The sequence below is a fragment of the Propithecus coquereli genome, unplaced genomic scaffold (assembly GCF_000956105.1).
Source record: "Propithecus coquereli isolate 6110/MARCELLA unplaced genomic scaffold, Pcoq_1.0 Scaffold44, whole genome shotgun sequence".
In the NCBI taxonomy this organism is placed as follows: domain Eukaryota; kingdom Metazoa; phylum Chordata; class Mammalia; order Primates; family Indriidae; genus Propithecus; species Propithecus coquereli.
In genome coordinates, this window is record NW_012150174.1 from 8,720,521 (window position 1) to 8,735,587 (window position 15,067).

General features: G+C 38.7%; 1 protein-coding gene across 2 annotated transcripts; it reads left to right on the top strand.

Moving 5' to 3' along the window:
* Positions 1-5,105: 5,105 nt before the first annotated feature.
* ZBED5 (zinc finger, BED-type containing 5) lies at positions 5,106-10,849 on the top strand. Of its 2 annotated transcripts, none has more exons than XM_012654243.1 (3): positions 5,106-5,313; positions 7,270-7,385; positions 8,442-10,849. In XM_012654243.1, the coding sequence occupies exon 3, from the start codon at positions 8,615-8,617 to the stop codon at positions 10,694-10,696; it is 2,082 nt and encodes a 693-aa protein (XP_012509697.1). In that variant the 5' UTR covers positions 5,106-5,313; positions 7,270-7,385; positions 8,442-8,614; the 3' UTR covers positions 10,697-10,849. The 2 variants fall into 2 exon arrangements, with proteins under 2 accessions (XP_012509697.1, XP_012509696.1); XM_012654242.1 differs by having other exon boundaries at positions 8,474-10,849.
* The last annotated feature ends 4,218 nt before the right edge of the window (positions 10,850-15,067 follow it).

Consider the following 15,067-nt stretch of genomic DNA (forward strand, 5'->3'; position numbering starts at 1 on the left):
TCTCTAGGTTTCTAGTCTCAAGCAGTAAGCTAGTAGGGAGTTGTAGGTGAGTTAAATACATCAATCTGTGATGTCAGTGACAATCAGACACCAAATGATTAGCCAGTCTAGAGCACCCACCCATCTTGCTCAAGCCCTTATGACAGTTCAGAGTAGAGACTCAACTTAAGGGCAGCTCACCCAAAGGTGGGCCAGTGGTCCATGACCTAATGAGAAAACATAACTTGGGACAATCAGATTCTTCTGTTAGGATTGGGATTGGGACACTGAAGGACTGAGCTAGTGAAGTGAGGGCATCATAGATTTTAGCTCAAGAAGATTGGGGGTTAGAATGATGATGGGTCATGTGTCAGCAGACAGCATTATACACATATTATTGAGAAATATGGGGTAAATACCAAAAGAAATGGCATAAAATGTCACAAAGGGTTGCATCTGAAAAAGGGGGTGAGGAATTTCTTTTTTGTTGTTATATATAATCCTTTCAGTACTACTTGAAGTTTTGAACTCCAAGCTTGTATTGCTGGGATAAAAATCAAAATTAAAAACTAAACAACAAAACAAATACCTCAACCTTGGGCCTTTAAGCCAGAACAACTAACCTACATATCACATGACCACTAGCTGAAGAGAGGCAGCTCCAGACATTCCTGTCCTTACTTGCCTCACTTCCCACCTAGCCCCTCCACTGCTGTAAAAATCTTTTTAAATTAAAAAGCAAAACCTGTTTAAGGAGAGCATTGAATTCCAAGTTAAGGAGTTGATCACTCCAACAATTTTGAGTAAGGGGATAACTTTGCGTAACGAAATGACTTTAACGTCTGTATTTTAGATAAAGTGCTTATCTATGTGCAGGATAAATTTAATACAGATTGGCTGGTAGCCAGGAGATTGGTTATGAGATTGAAAATAGGACTAAATTGATGGCAATAGCATTGGAGAGAAAAGGCTGGTTAGAGATATAACAACGTAGGACTTCTTGGTGGCTGATCAGATATGAGGGACAAGAAAAGTAAATTTACTGGGTATCTCCCACTTTCCCATCCTTCCAAAATCCCTTCCTAAAGGGCACTGCCCCGTCATCCATTCCATGAGATTCTGGTAGTGAATCAGAGTAAACTCATGTCCTCAAAACTGAAGGAGATGTATCCCAAGTTGGCCACTCAGCATTCTCCTTCCCTGGACAGTGTTTAGTTCACAGACATAACCCAAATGAACAAAAGTCCTTTATGGGAACTTTTCTGCCAGTGTTGTTGGGGAAGATGCTCTCTCTCCTCATAAGTTTGGGATGCCAAAGGCCATCATCCTGACATACAGATAGGGCCTATCGAATAGACAGTAAGTCAAACAGACATCATTTGATTAAACCCATCCATGCCTGTACCAATAGGAGACAGAAAATTAACTTTTTTGCTTATGATTGTTTAAATTGGATTTCTATCATTTGCATAAGAAAGAGGACTTATTAACAGGGAGTCAAAGATGGTTAATTTACATATCGACAAATATTTACAATGTTCTACCAAATGGACAGTTTACTGTCCAGTATAATGGGAGATAAAAAGGAATTCTAAGACATGCCCTATAAACCTTGAGATCTATTCCAGCCTTGTCACCAATTATCAATGTGACATCAAACTCATGTGATAGCTCTAGGATTCATTTTTCTCTTCTATAAAACTGAGGAAAAAGAGGATTGCATTGTATTATTTTCTAAAGATTTTCTTCAGCTCTAAAAGTTTTATGATTCTATGCTATGACATAGAAGAATTTGTGAGTCACTGAAGGTTCTAAAATGTGGAAGATTGGCATGCAAAACCAATTAAAGGAAAAGAGACTGGAAGCTACCAAGACTGTGGTAAAAATTCAGAAGGAACATTTCTTGAGCCCGACCTAAAGAACATGAAAAAGTGACTAAGGGAAGAGGATGGACATAAGAAACATTAGAAGAAGGTAACAATTTGATGCCTGTATATATGAATATAAAGGTGAGTCAAGAGTTACTCCAAGTTTGCTAGTCTGGGATATTAAAAGAACAACAAAAATCTTTAACAAAAATGAGGTCATTGGGAAAGTACAAGTATTGGGGGAGAATCAGTTCTATTTTGAACATGCTGAATCTTAGCTGTTGGTATATATTAAAATAGAAAGTCTACAGACTTGAAAATTTAGAACCGAAGTTCAAGTGAGAGAGAAGTCAGGGCTTACATTCTATTTTTGAGAATAATTGAACATAGAGGGAGTAGTGAAGGTCCTGGGAGTGAATAAAAGTTATAATAAAAACTAATAATTGGCATGATCAGTTTGTTTATTCATAGGCAAAATACATTAAAATTGTATTTCATAAGCCTTTAGCTCAATTTATAAATATAATTAGTCTACTTATAAATCTCATAATCTTTGCATAAAAAATATAGATAATCACTTCCACTCATGTTCTGCTATGGTTTAATTAATTCACAAGCTTAACAGACTAAATATTCCTTAAATATTTAACATCATTTTCATACTCAACTAACCAAATTTTCTTAGACATTTTAAATTACAATTACAAAGGTAATATATCTAACATCTAGTCGGTGAAAGCATTCATGTAACTCCTGAAAATCTATTACCAATAAACCAACCATAGATGTGGCCATGAAATTCTCTTAAATGTTTCATACATCTTGAAGCTGTCAAAGCACACACCACCACAATAATGATAACTTTCATAGAAATAATGAAACTGTACTAATTTACCATCTTTATATTAAAGGTTACATATTGTGGCAGACATGGAGATGTGCCACTCAGATACTTCTTCAAGAAAGGACTAGCTGGCCTGCTTGAGGGCAGGTAGCTTGATCAGCAGATGACCTCCAGCTGTCAGCTTTTTCAAGGTTTGTCTAATGTGCTTCCCAAAGCAGCCCACATCTGCCAACTCAGGGAGGGAGGGAGGAGTATAAATGTAGGGGGCGAAACATTCTTACCTACAATACTGGCTCCAGAGTTCTGTTTTAACATCTGCTTCTGGAGCCCCAGGTTAACAAACTGAGTCCTTTTTAATGGTGAGGCTCTGCTTGTTTACCCGATATATTACTGTAATCGTATTCACAATAGTTTTCCACCTAACATTAATTAAGTTTGCACACAAACACAGCTTGTAGTATGCACAACAAGCATTGGACTTAGTCCAGGCTCTACCACCAATTATTTAATACTTTCTAGAAATTGGGCAAGTTATTTACCTGTGTATGCTCTATTTCCTTATCTGTAAAACAGGGATAATCATCTGATAAGGTTGTGAATAAATGAGTTAATGCATTAACAAGTGTATAGAACCCTAGACCATGCTATTTGTTCAATAAATGCTAGCTATTAACATTATAACTAGTTCTACTATAGGTCTGAGTTCTTCTACATTGCCTATGTATTTTCTTATCTGTCTCATCAACCAACATTCTATAATAATTTGACAATTACAGAAAAAGTCCTTATGTTTCATTAATCTTAATTATCAAACTCTTCAGATTTAGCATGTTAAGTCCTAGACTTTAGTTGAACTTGTTTAAACACTATTCTGCCTATCAGTTTAATATTTGGGGTTTTCCCAGTTCATGACGATATAAACCAGACCTGTGAAGATTATATTGGGAGCATATATGTAAAAGATTTTTCTGAAATATAAAACGTGAAAATACGAGATATTATTCCAATGTTGTTCTAAAGCTAGCTACATAACTCCTGCAATTACAAAATAAAGTTCTTTGTTCTTCAAGTAAAACTGCACCCCGCCAAAAAATAATGATGTTCACCTTTGTGGTTAAAGTTCAAATGAAACCGATTTAATATAAATAATTTTAAAATAATAATGACATACGTACAGCCTACAATAGGGCAAGATGAACATGCTGTAAATGGCTTTAAAACATTGGAGACTAAGTATCCATCCTAGGAAATCATCTATACTGTCCTAAAAATTGTGTTATTAAGGGTTTGGCTTCTTTCAGCATCTAAGAGATCTGATCACACATTGAAGAAGCATATTTAGTAAAAACAAAAGCTGCCCTTACTTTTAAACTCAAGTCGGGAATTTTCTGTCATAGGTGCAGCGCCAGAAAACACGATCCAATTTTCATTTAGTCACATCTACGGAGCCTCGAAAGGCTAAAACATTGCAAACAACGAGACCTACTCTTTAACGCTACCCATCTTTTAACAAATTCCCCCTCAAGAAGCGCATCTATTTCAAGGCGCCAATTTGGAAAAACTGGACTCCAGGTCTCCACCGACGGATCTCACACAAAATGGAAGTACACGGCCCCCAAGCTTTGGCTGTGCTGTTTTTGAAAATAGGGAAAGGCGTAGAACTACGGCTTAAAATATCGAATTGCTGCAGCAGCAAAATGAGTATTCCAGAGTGGGTGGGCGGTTGGGTGCAGGCTGCCGGGCGTTCCTTCGGGGAGGGCGCCGCTGAGAGAGGTGCAAGGGCATCGAGCGGACTCTGGGCTTTCCTTTCGCGGTGACACCGCGGAGCCGCTATACCTACCGAGTCGCCCAAGGCGGCTCCCCCAGCCCACCGGGGGCTGCCTGAGAGGTCTAGTGTCGAGTAGGGTAGGGAGAAGGCGTTTTCTTCTCGATTCTAGTAGGAAACCAAGGAAAAGGGGCGGCGGCTGCATAACCTGGCCTGGGGTGCGGCCTCGGGGAACAAAGAGTTGGTGGAGGCACAGCAGCCGAGGCTTTGCGCGCTCCTCCGGCGTGTGAACCCACACAAATCACCCCTGCCGGGACAGGGCGCCAGGGCTGACGAAAATGCAGATTCCTGGGTTTCACTCCAGCCCTGCAGGACCGCCAACTGTATGTGGCATCACCCAAGCATCTGCATTCTAAACTAGCTCGGGGCGGAGAGGTTCAGGGAGTTTGAGAACAATCGCCTCATGCCCAGGTTCACCGCTTTCACCAATTCAGCTCCACGGCTGCGGTGGGGCCGCACTTCAACCGAGCTTGGTCCTCTGCTTTGGTCCCGCCCCGCTGCTCAGCGCGGATTGGAGACAGGGAGCAACTCTAGTGCTGATTGGGCAGCGGCGGAGTCGCTCGTGCAGACTGTAGGGTTCGGGTGCTCCAGAGTGCTAAGTTTATCTGCAGACCAGCGACCGCGCCAGCAGCGAATCGGATCTCTATGGAGGTGGCATAGATGATATCCCTGAGCTGAGAGCATCACCCTGTCCCCGAAACCTTCTTTCCTCTGTTTTGTTTTTCATTCCTTTCCCTTCCCCTCCCCCCTCCAGTCCGCGACGACTGGCTCTTGACCCTGTTCAGGCCTCGGTGAAGGTGAGGAGCAGAGTCGCCACCGCTGCTAAGTGGTGCGCTCTGAAATGGCCGCCGCCTTGAGCTGTCTAAAATGGCGGTCGCAGGCTCAGCTGGGGACAGCGGCGCTGCTGTGCAGCCCAGCCGCGGCGAATACCGTTCTCTCCATCGCTGATGGAGATGAAACAGAAAGATGGTGTTGGGTCCTGAGACGTTTTCATGTGGTCGTTAGCTGAGGCGGCTGCCCGGGGACGCGAGAGGAGTCCTGAGACAAGGGTGGGCTGTGACAGGAAGCGAGCCCCCCAGATGTGGCGGTCTGCGGGCAGCGCGCACCTGTGACAGGCAGGCGCTGAGGGATAGTTGGCCCGCGCCGCACATCGGGGCGACCATTTAAAGAAGCATTTAGATGTTGGAAGTGGTGTCGGTACCCACCTTCTGCCTCGCCTTTATGACTGACCTGCACTCCGACCCTGCCCTCCTGCCCCTAAGGGTGTTATTCACAGCTGGAACCGCCTGAGGGTGGGGGTGATGAAAGGGTTGAGTTACCTGTCAGTTTAACCAGAAGATGAGACAAAAAAAAAAAAAAAAAAGAGTTCCTCCGCCCCCTTTCTGGGAGTGGGATGGAAACTTTACTCAAGGGAGTCCAGATTCTTTGTCCTCGAGAAATTGAGGGGAAGCACCCCTGAAGAAGTGGGGATGAGGACCTCCTTTCTGAAAACAAAACTTCCTACTTTCCATGTCCTTCTCTGGCAGCGAGGGAGAGGGATCCTAATTTTTTAGGTGAAGCAGCAGCTCCACAAAGTTCTCTTCCAAAATCCAAATCGAGACTGTGAAGGAGAATCTACTACTCTTTTGCTCCCAATGTGAAGTAGGGCTTTCTGCTGTTGCCAGTATTAGACCCTTAACTTTCTGGCAGGTATAATCCATTGTTAATCCATTTCACTACAGAGCCCAGCAACTCCTGGTAACCAGATTGTTTCAGTGCTTCAGGAGTTAAAAGAGTATTCAGGAACATTCAAGTAATGACTACACACATGGTCTGTATAGTTGAACTTTTTGGGCTCTGTACTTGGTTTTTTGCTTACAAGGTGTTAACTCAGCAGATAGCTTAACCTTTCTGTGTCTTTTATCTCTATTTGTTTTCTTTTTGTTTTGTTTGTTTTTTGAGACAGAGTCTCACTTTCTTGCCTGGGCTAGAGTGCCTTGGCATCAGCCTAGCTCACAGCAACCTCAAACTCCTAGGCTCAAGCGATCCTTCTGCCTCAGCCTCCCGATTAGCTGGGACTACAGGCATAGGCCACCATGCCCAGCTAATTTTTTCTATATATTTTTTAGTTGTTTGGCTAATTTCTTTCTATTTTTAGTACAGACGGGGTCTCGCTCTTGCTCAGGCGGGTCTTGAACTCCTAACCTCGAGCGATCCTCCTGCCTCGGTGTGTCTTTTATCTCTAAAGTGAGATTATTAAGGTTCCTCAACTCTCCGGTAGATGAGATAATCTATATGAGAAAATAAGCACAGTTATTGGCACATAATAAACAGTGTTTACTCAAACAATGATTACCTGAGAAGATTAGTTATTGAGGGAACAAAATGGTTAGGGCAAAACACATATTTCATGTGACACTTCCATGTATAATTACATTTTAGATTCAATGCTTAGTTTTAGAGACATTAAGATGAGGCTGTACTTTTTAAATTTAGGTTTCATTTTTGCAAATTTTGTTTTTTAATGTGTATCTATGAAATTACTAGGTAGAGTAGCATCTCAAGTCAGTAAAATTGCTGGAGTACTAAACAGGATGAAAACATTAGAATTTTTACTGTGCTAGGCATCTTCTGTTCCAGTCCAAGATCTGCATTGCAGTGAAGAATCATTTGCACTGCCTAGATCCAAAATAACTGTTAATCAATGGTCATCTTACAGGTTTGTAGTTAATTCTACATGTTTCAGTGTCTAATTTTAATTTTTCTCATTCTAGGCTTTTGGTTACTCCCTTTGCTACCCCATCCCTTAATTTTATTCTTTTGAAGAGTCTGCCTTTCAAGCTGCCAAGGTGAAACGAGTGACTGCAGAAGGGAATACTCCTCATTTCAGGTATCTTATCCTCTAGCTGTTAATAGGAGAACCATTTTGATTCAGGGTCTAACATGAGAACACAAAGCTTACTCTATGGCCAAATTATAAATCAAAAGTAGCTATTGTTATAATACGTGGATAGACAAAATTTGTATGCCTTAACTGAACAGGGCTAATCATATTCTTTAGCGGTCCTTAAATAGCATTGCCCTTTTCATTATGTTCTTTTTTAATTATATGAGGAATAAACCTATTAAAATAAGAGTTTATGTTTTCTTTAGGTCCTGATTATATCTTTACTTACAGTATAGTGGAATGCAAAGGAATCAGTAAAAATATACATTACTTTGAATGAGCCTTAGTTTAGATAATACAAACATTGATGTAATTTTAAGTCCAGAGAAATGGTACCTGACTTTTAGACTATAATTTATTCTTCATTGTTAACACATGATATTTAGAATACAGTAAAATTCTGTGTCTTGCAAAATTTTGAACTGTGTGTGTGTTTTTAATACACCTCATCAGAATTGTTGCTAGCCCTGAAGGGAGACTTCAGATGTGTAATAGTATCAACAATTAATACATGTAACGACAATAGGCATCAGAAAGTTAAAAGAGATTTCAAGATACTATATACCATGAGACAGGGTTGATAAATTATTGCCCAAACTGTCTGTTTTTGTACATAAAGTTTTATTGGAACACACCTATGCCTGTTCTTTTATGTATTGTCTATGGCTGTTGTCATGTCACAACTACGGAGTTAAGTAGTTGCAACAGAGACTATATGGCCCACAAAGCCAAAAATATTTGTGTATTGGCCCTTTACCAAAAAAAGTTTGCCAGCCCCTTCCATGGGACATATTCTTCAAAGTGCCTTTCTTAAAAATATGCTTATGAACTCTTCAGTATTTCTTAGCTCATTGATTCCCAAATTATGTTTTATAGAATATTAACATTCCCTAAGTTAGTAAGTTTTGAGGAAAAGATTTGTGTTAACAGTAGTTTAAGTTGATTTTGATATAAGTTTATTTAAATATAAGATTAAGACTACTAAACGCATTGCTATAGCTTTTATTTTTATGTGATAATCTACCTTTAAGAAAAGGTGTGCCATACCAGAGAGCACCAGGAAGTCGCTTGAGAGATCACCTGATACACGAACGTATGATGTTCCACCTGCGCATTGATGCATAGGCAGCATTTACAAATTAACTGATGTATTACTGTATATCATCTCTTTGATGATTGCTCATCTTCTTTGTATCCTGTCTTATAATTTCAACACATTTGTGATACTCAATGTTTATTCTAAATTAACCATGTTTTGTACCACAAACTCATTGCCCATGGATCTGTTGCTGAAACAAGGAAATCTTAAACAAGAAGTAGAATCTTTTTGTTATCAAATTGTATCTGAATCAAATGATCAAAAGGTTGGAGTATTACAAAGTGAAGATGAACAGTTGCAGCCTTCAGTTTCTGAAAAATCAGAAAGTGAGCTTTCCAGGGTCAAATTTATATCCAATTCCAACAAAATAGCATTTAGTAAGAAACCAAAAAGAAGAAAATATGATGAAAGTTATTTGTCTTTTGGATTTACTTACTTTGGAAATAGAGATGCACCTCATGCTCAGTGTGTGCTATGTAAGAAAATTTTATCAAATAGCTCCTTGGCCCCTAGTAAGCTTCGAAGACATTTGGAAACTAAACATGCTGCGTATAAAGACAAAGACATAAGCTTTTTCAAGCAACATCTTGATTCACCTGAAAATAATAAACCCCCAACACCTAAAATTGTCAATACAGATAATGAAAGTGCTACCGAGGCATCATACAATGTAAGTTACCATATAGCCCTGAGTGGAGAGGCTCATACAATTGGAGAATTGCTTATCAAACCTTGTGCGAAAGATGTAGTGATGCGGATGTTTGATGAACAATATAGTAAAAAAATAGATGCAGTACAACTATCAAACAGTACCGTTGCACGTCGAATTAAGGATCTAGCTGCTGACATTGAAGAAGAACTTGTTTGTAGACTGAAAATTTGTGATGGGTTTTCACTGCAGCTAGATGAATCGGCTGATGTTTCAGGACTTGCTGTGCTGCTTGTGTTTGTTCGTTATAGGTTTAATAAGTCCATTGAAGAAGACCTACTATTGTGTGAATCTTTGCAAAGTAATGCTACTGGTGAAGAAATATTCAACTGCATCAACAGTTTTATGCAGAAACATGAAATTGAATGGGAAAAATGTATTGATGTTTGTAGTGATGCTTCTAGGGCAATGGATGGGAAAATTGCCGAGGCTGTCACCTTGATAAAATATGTGGCTCCCGAAAGCACCAGTAGTCACTGCCTATTATATAGACATGCACTAGCAGTTAAAATAATGCCTACATCTCTAAAAAATGTGTTAGATCAGGCAGTACAAATCATCAACTATATTAAAGCTCGACCACATCAATCCAGACTACTAAAAATTTTATGTGAAGAAATGGGTGCCCAACACACAGCACTTCTCCTAAATACAGAGGTGAGGTGGCTTTCTCGAGGTAAAGTTCTTGTAAGACTTTTTGAGCTTCGACGTGAACTGTTGGTTTTCATGGATTCTGCTTTTCGACTATCTGATTGTTTAACAAATTCATCTTGGCTGCTAAGACTTGCATATCTCGCAGATATTTTTACTAAATTAAATGAGGTTAATTTGTCAATGCAAGGGAAAAATGTGACAGTTTTTACAGTGTTTGATAAATTGTCATCATTGTTAAGAAAATTGGAATTTTGGGCCTCATCTGTAGAAGAAGAAAACTTTGATTGTTTTCCCACACTCAGTGACTTTTTGACTGAAATTAATTCTACAGTTGATAAAGATATTTGTAGTGCCATTGTACAGCACTTAAGGGGTTTGCGCTCTACTCTGTTAAAATATTTTCCTGTAACAAACGACAATAATGCTTGGGTTAGAAATCCTTTTACAGTAACTGTTAAACCAGCCTCATTAGTAGCACGGGACTATGAGAGCTTGATTGATTTAACATCTGATTCTCAAGTAAAACAAAATTTCAGTGAACTTTCACTAAATGATTTTTGGAGTAGCCTAGTTCAAGAGTACCCAAGCATTGCAAGGCGTGCAGTTCGCGTACTTCTTCCTTTTGCTACAATGCACCTGTGTGAAACAGGGTTTTCATATTATGCTGCAACAAAAACAAAATATAGGAAAAGACTTGATGCTGCACCTCATATGCGGATACGACTTAGCAATATTACACCTAATATTAAACGGATATGTGATAAAAAGACACAAAAACACTGTTCTCATTAAAATTGAAGGGTTTTGCATGTCTTTCTTGATAACCAAATGTAAGATGAAAATAAAAGACGATTTACTTCATCTCTGGTATTTGGGAGTTTAAAATGATTCAAATTTTTTTATACTTAGATTTTAAGAAAGTTAAAGAATCAGAAAATTAAACATTGTGTTGTTAGTGATATTTACATTGTAATTTCAAAGTAGTCCATGGTCATAACTGGAAAATGATTATCCATAAGATAAAGTCCCAATTCCTTAGCATAACATATCTCTTCAGGATCTAATCCTTATCAATCTTTCTAACCATGCCTAACTTGCATCCCTCGAATCCCACAGAACTTCTTGCCATTCCCTAAACTTATTAAACTGTTCATCGTTTTAAGTCTCAAAAAACTATTGTCCCCATCTTGTTTCCTGACAGACTCCTATTTGCTTTCAATACTTTGGCTTAATTTATCTCAGGTACTTTCATTCTCTCTTTCTATTTTGACCCTATTTCCCACTGTTGTATTTAATTTTTGTGTCTTTCTGAACTGTGAACTCCTTGGTGGTCTCATAATTCCCAGTGTTTTTGAACTGAGCTCTTAGAGGTTCTTATCAAGCTCTGTCTCCATTATCTGACAAAAGGCTTTACTAAATGCTCAATAAAGAGAAAACAATGTTTGTGAAAGTGAACCAATAAAAAATGGAATAGGGGTTTCCTGCCATTCATTCATTGGCATGGTGGCATGTGTACACGATGCTACCCTTTGTATTTTGGGCTCAGTTATTAGCTAGAATTCAGTGTGGCCATTATGCAAAAGTCATTGAGGGAATGTCGTAGTTTTGTGATTAAGCTTTAACTCTTGAGGGAGAGGGGAGCCAAGTATGTAGAACATTTTCAGATACTATCTTTCTTTCTCAGTTTCTATAAAGATTGTTGCAAATTCCATATACTGTAGTCTAAATTAATGAGACTTTACTCATTACTGTACTTGAAGATGCTTAGACTGGAAATCATTTTTTTTTTTTTAATACTATAAAAGGTTCCTGACTGACTTTTCTGTCTCTGGGCTGCTTTTCCCATGTCACATCACACAGCACAGGTCACCTACTCTGTTAAATATTGGTTGCTACTGAGGATAACCATTGCTTGATCTCACTCATACCTATCTCCCATTTTGGGGAGTAGGGGTATCCCCTCCATAAGGCAAAATGTGGTAAAATGACTAGATTCTAGTACCTGCACTCCACTATTTAATGTAGAACAACCTGAACTTTCTTGAACCTAAGTTATCTCATCTGTAAAATTATAATTATGCCTCCTTTGAATGATTATTACAAAGATTAAATAAGAATGTATATAAAACTCCAAACAGTGGGTAATCAGGAATAAGTTTGCAACATGTATTAGTTACCTGCCATATCCAACCATGTTCCAGCTAGACTCAAATCCATACTTCACATTTATAATCTGAGTTTTTATTTTCTGTGGAGACTCAACAGCCCTTCCAACTGGGGCTAGCCTTGAAAAGAAATAAAGAGAAACTGAAAAACAAAAAAAAAGATGAAAAGAGAATCAACAGCCTGTTAGGCCATAGGATCTATTCTGATCTGAGGCAGTAAGATAAGCATTTCTAGCCCAGGTTTTTTCCCTTTTGTCCACTTATTGAGCACCTATGTGTCTGTCAGGCACCTTAGTAGATACTTTGTATGTTATCTATAATCTCTACAACAATCCAATGGGATTAAGTAATCTGGCAATTAGCCCTAGATCACACACTAACTAGCAGAATTTAGTTTAAAATAAGTCCCCAAAACACTACATTTTCCCGTAATTGGGAAAACTTCTAAAAGCATCAAACAGTGATATAGTAGTAAAGCCTAAAATCTGGACGTGTTTTTCAAATTCCATGTTTACTTCTAAATTCATCGAAAATTAGCTGTCTGCTTCAAAGTATGGCTGCTTATGTTCATATAAAATATGGATTAAGTTACTATCAAGTAAAATTAATTCTCCAGAAGATACATCATAATTTCTCATAAATGCAGTACATTTTATATACTAATCCCAGGATCGTATCCTAGTTTGAGAAGCATGTGCAATGCCATAATGACTATGTCTGGCTTATACTTCAGGTCTGGTAACTGGACTGCTTATGTGATTGCTGAGCCTACGCCCTTGATTAGTTATCTGTCCCAGATGTTTGCCTCTTGAGATTTGAGACCTCTTTTGTTTTCCAAGCTTTTCCCTCTAATCTCTGAGAGTCAAAATTCCTGCATTTAAATCCAAGCCCTTTAACCTAAGACCCTGCTGTCTGCTCCTAGACACTACCCACCTTGATTCTTGATACCAACTGTTTATCTGTTCTATAACCTATCAGGTATGAATACCTTGCATGGCTAGGGAGAATGGACTTTTAGAACCTGAAGGTGGCTCTGGTATCTGCTGAATGATAGGCAAGTGTAGTTACAGATGGCAACTTCTAGATTACCCTAACCTATTGTAGTTACCATGACTGAATCCCAAAAGAGAAAATTAAAATTCTTTTCCTTTATGTTTAAACCCTACTTACCCTGCAGAATTGGCTTTCCATTCTATAAATAAAATCAAAGCAAACAAAGTAAGGGGCACTGCCAGCCTCCCTTTCTTACATACTTCCGAAGTCCTTTGGTTACCATTCTGCCAGTACAACATCCATGAGACTGCAAAACTAGAGGCTCTATCTGGAGCAAGAAGGAAGCCTCAATAATGGAAGAGATATTTGGGGACTAAATTCTCATGGTACCCTCAAGTGACAGCTACCCTTCCTGTTTATGCATGAAACAGTAAAATTAATGTATCCAACCCAAAAGGACTTTCCCACTTTTAATCCCTATATTGAAAGCAATTGAAATTGAAATTACCTCTTTCCTTTTTATTTTTTTTAAAGTCTTGCTCTGTCACTAAGGCTGGAGTGCAGTGGCTCAGTCATAACTTACTGCAGCCTCGAACTTCTGGGCTCAAGTGATCCTCTCACCTCAGCCTCCTGAATGTCTGTGACTTAAGGTGCACACCACCAAGCCCAACTAATTGTAGAGACAAGGTCTTGCTATGTTACTCAGGCTGGTCTCCAACTCCTGGCCCCAAGCGATCCTCCCACCTTGGTCTCCCAAAGTGCTGGCCAGATTACAGGCATGAGCCACCCTGTCTGGCCTCAATTTTTTTTTTTTTTTAGAGAGAGAGTCTCTGTAGCCCTGCTCACTGCAACCTCAAACTCCTGGGCTCAAGTGATCCTCCTGCCTCAGCTTCCCGAGTAGCTAGGACTACAAGTATGAGTCACCATGTCCAGCCTCAATTTCTTAATGAGGATTATTTCGTACGTCAATCCTGCCCTACCACCATACATTCATAGATACACCAATCATAAGCTCTTTGTAGCTATGACTTATTTGGGGTCTTCCATAAAACTTGGCAATTTTCTAATCCTATAAAAAATGCACAGGGAATTAAATTTCTTAGTTTAAAAAGTAAAGTGTTAAGGTGAAATACACACAAAAAGGTAAAACAAAAAAAATAAGGTGAAATACAGTTCATACTATAACATTACAAAAAATTATAATCCTTAACCTTGCTGAAACAGATAAGGTAGTAACTAGTTTGCCTTTCATACACTTCAAAAGTAGCATTTCTTTAATTAACTCCCCTGTTGCCTTAAAAATGCAATTTTGTTGCCCAAAATGTAATTCACCTGCATTTCTTGAAAGAATCCATCAACTGTACACATTTACTTTTATTTTTTAAAGTTGATATAACTAACTGCACTGTTAATTAGTACAATGGAAAGAATTCTGAAGTGGGTGTCAAGAGACTTGTGTTCTGCAACTAATTAATTGCCTTGAGTTCATCCCCCTCTCTAGGCCTTAGTGTCTTCATTTATTAAGCTAAAGAGGTTGAATTAAAATGAGTTCTAAAGTATCTATCAGATAATATCTAAATTTAAAGCTTGATTAGGGTGATAATAAGATATGCTCAGTCATTTGGAATATGTGTTTTTTCCCTTGGAAGCCAAGCTTTTTCAATGAGTGTTTTACCATAATACTTTCCACCAACCAAATGATAAAATGTATAAATTGCTCCATTGTAGATACTTATTGGATGGAGGGAATGAAGTTTTGTGTTTTTGTTTTTGTTTTTTGGAAAGATGTACTTTGAAATTTAGAAAACATTGGAAGGGGAACAAAAATGTTTGGTTATGACTATATTGGAATCCATATAGATTAAATGGGAACTAAAGTGTAAAGCAGACTGCAGTGAAAATTGTTGGCTATCTCCCCAGCATCTATTTTCCTCTCCCACATCATATCCTGATTTGGTATCCATTCTTTTCCTACATAACCCATGACTTAAGCAGAAGCTGACCC

What these genes read in the sequence shown, in the direction of transcription:
- ZBED5 (XM_012654243.1), top strand. Translation starts at nt 8,615, where the DNA reads ATGATTGCTCATCTTCTTTGTATCCTGTCTTATAATTTCAACACATTT.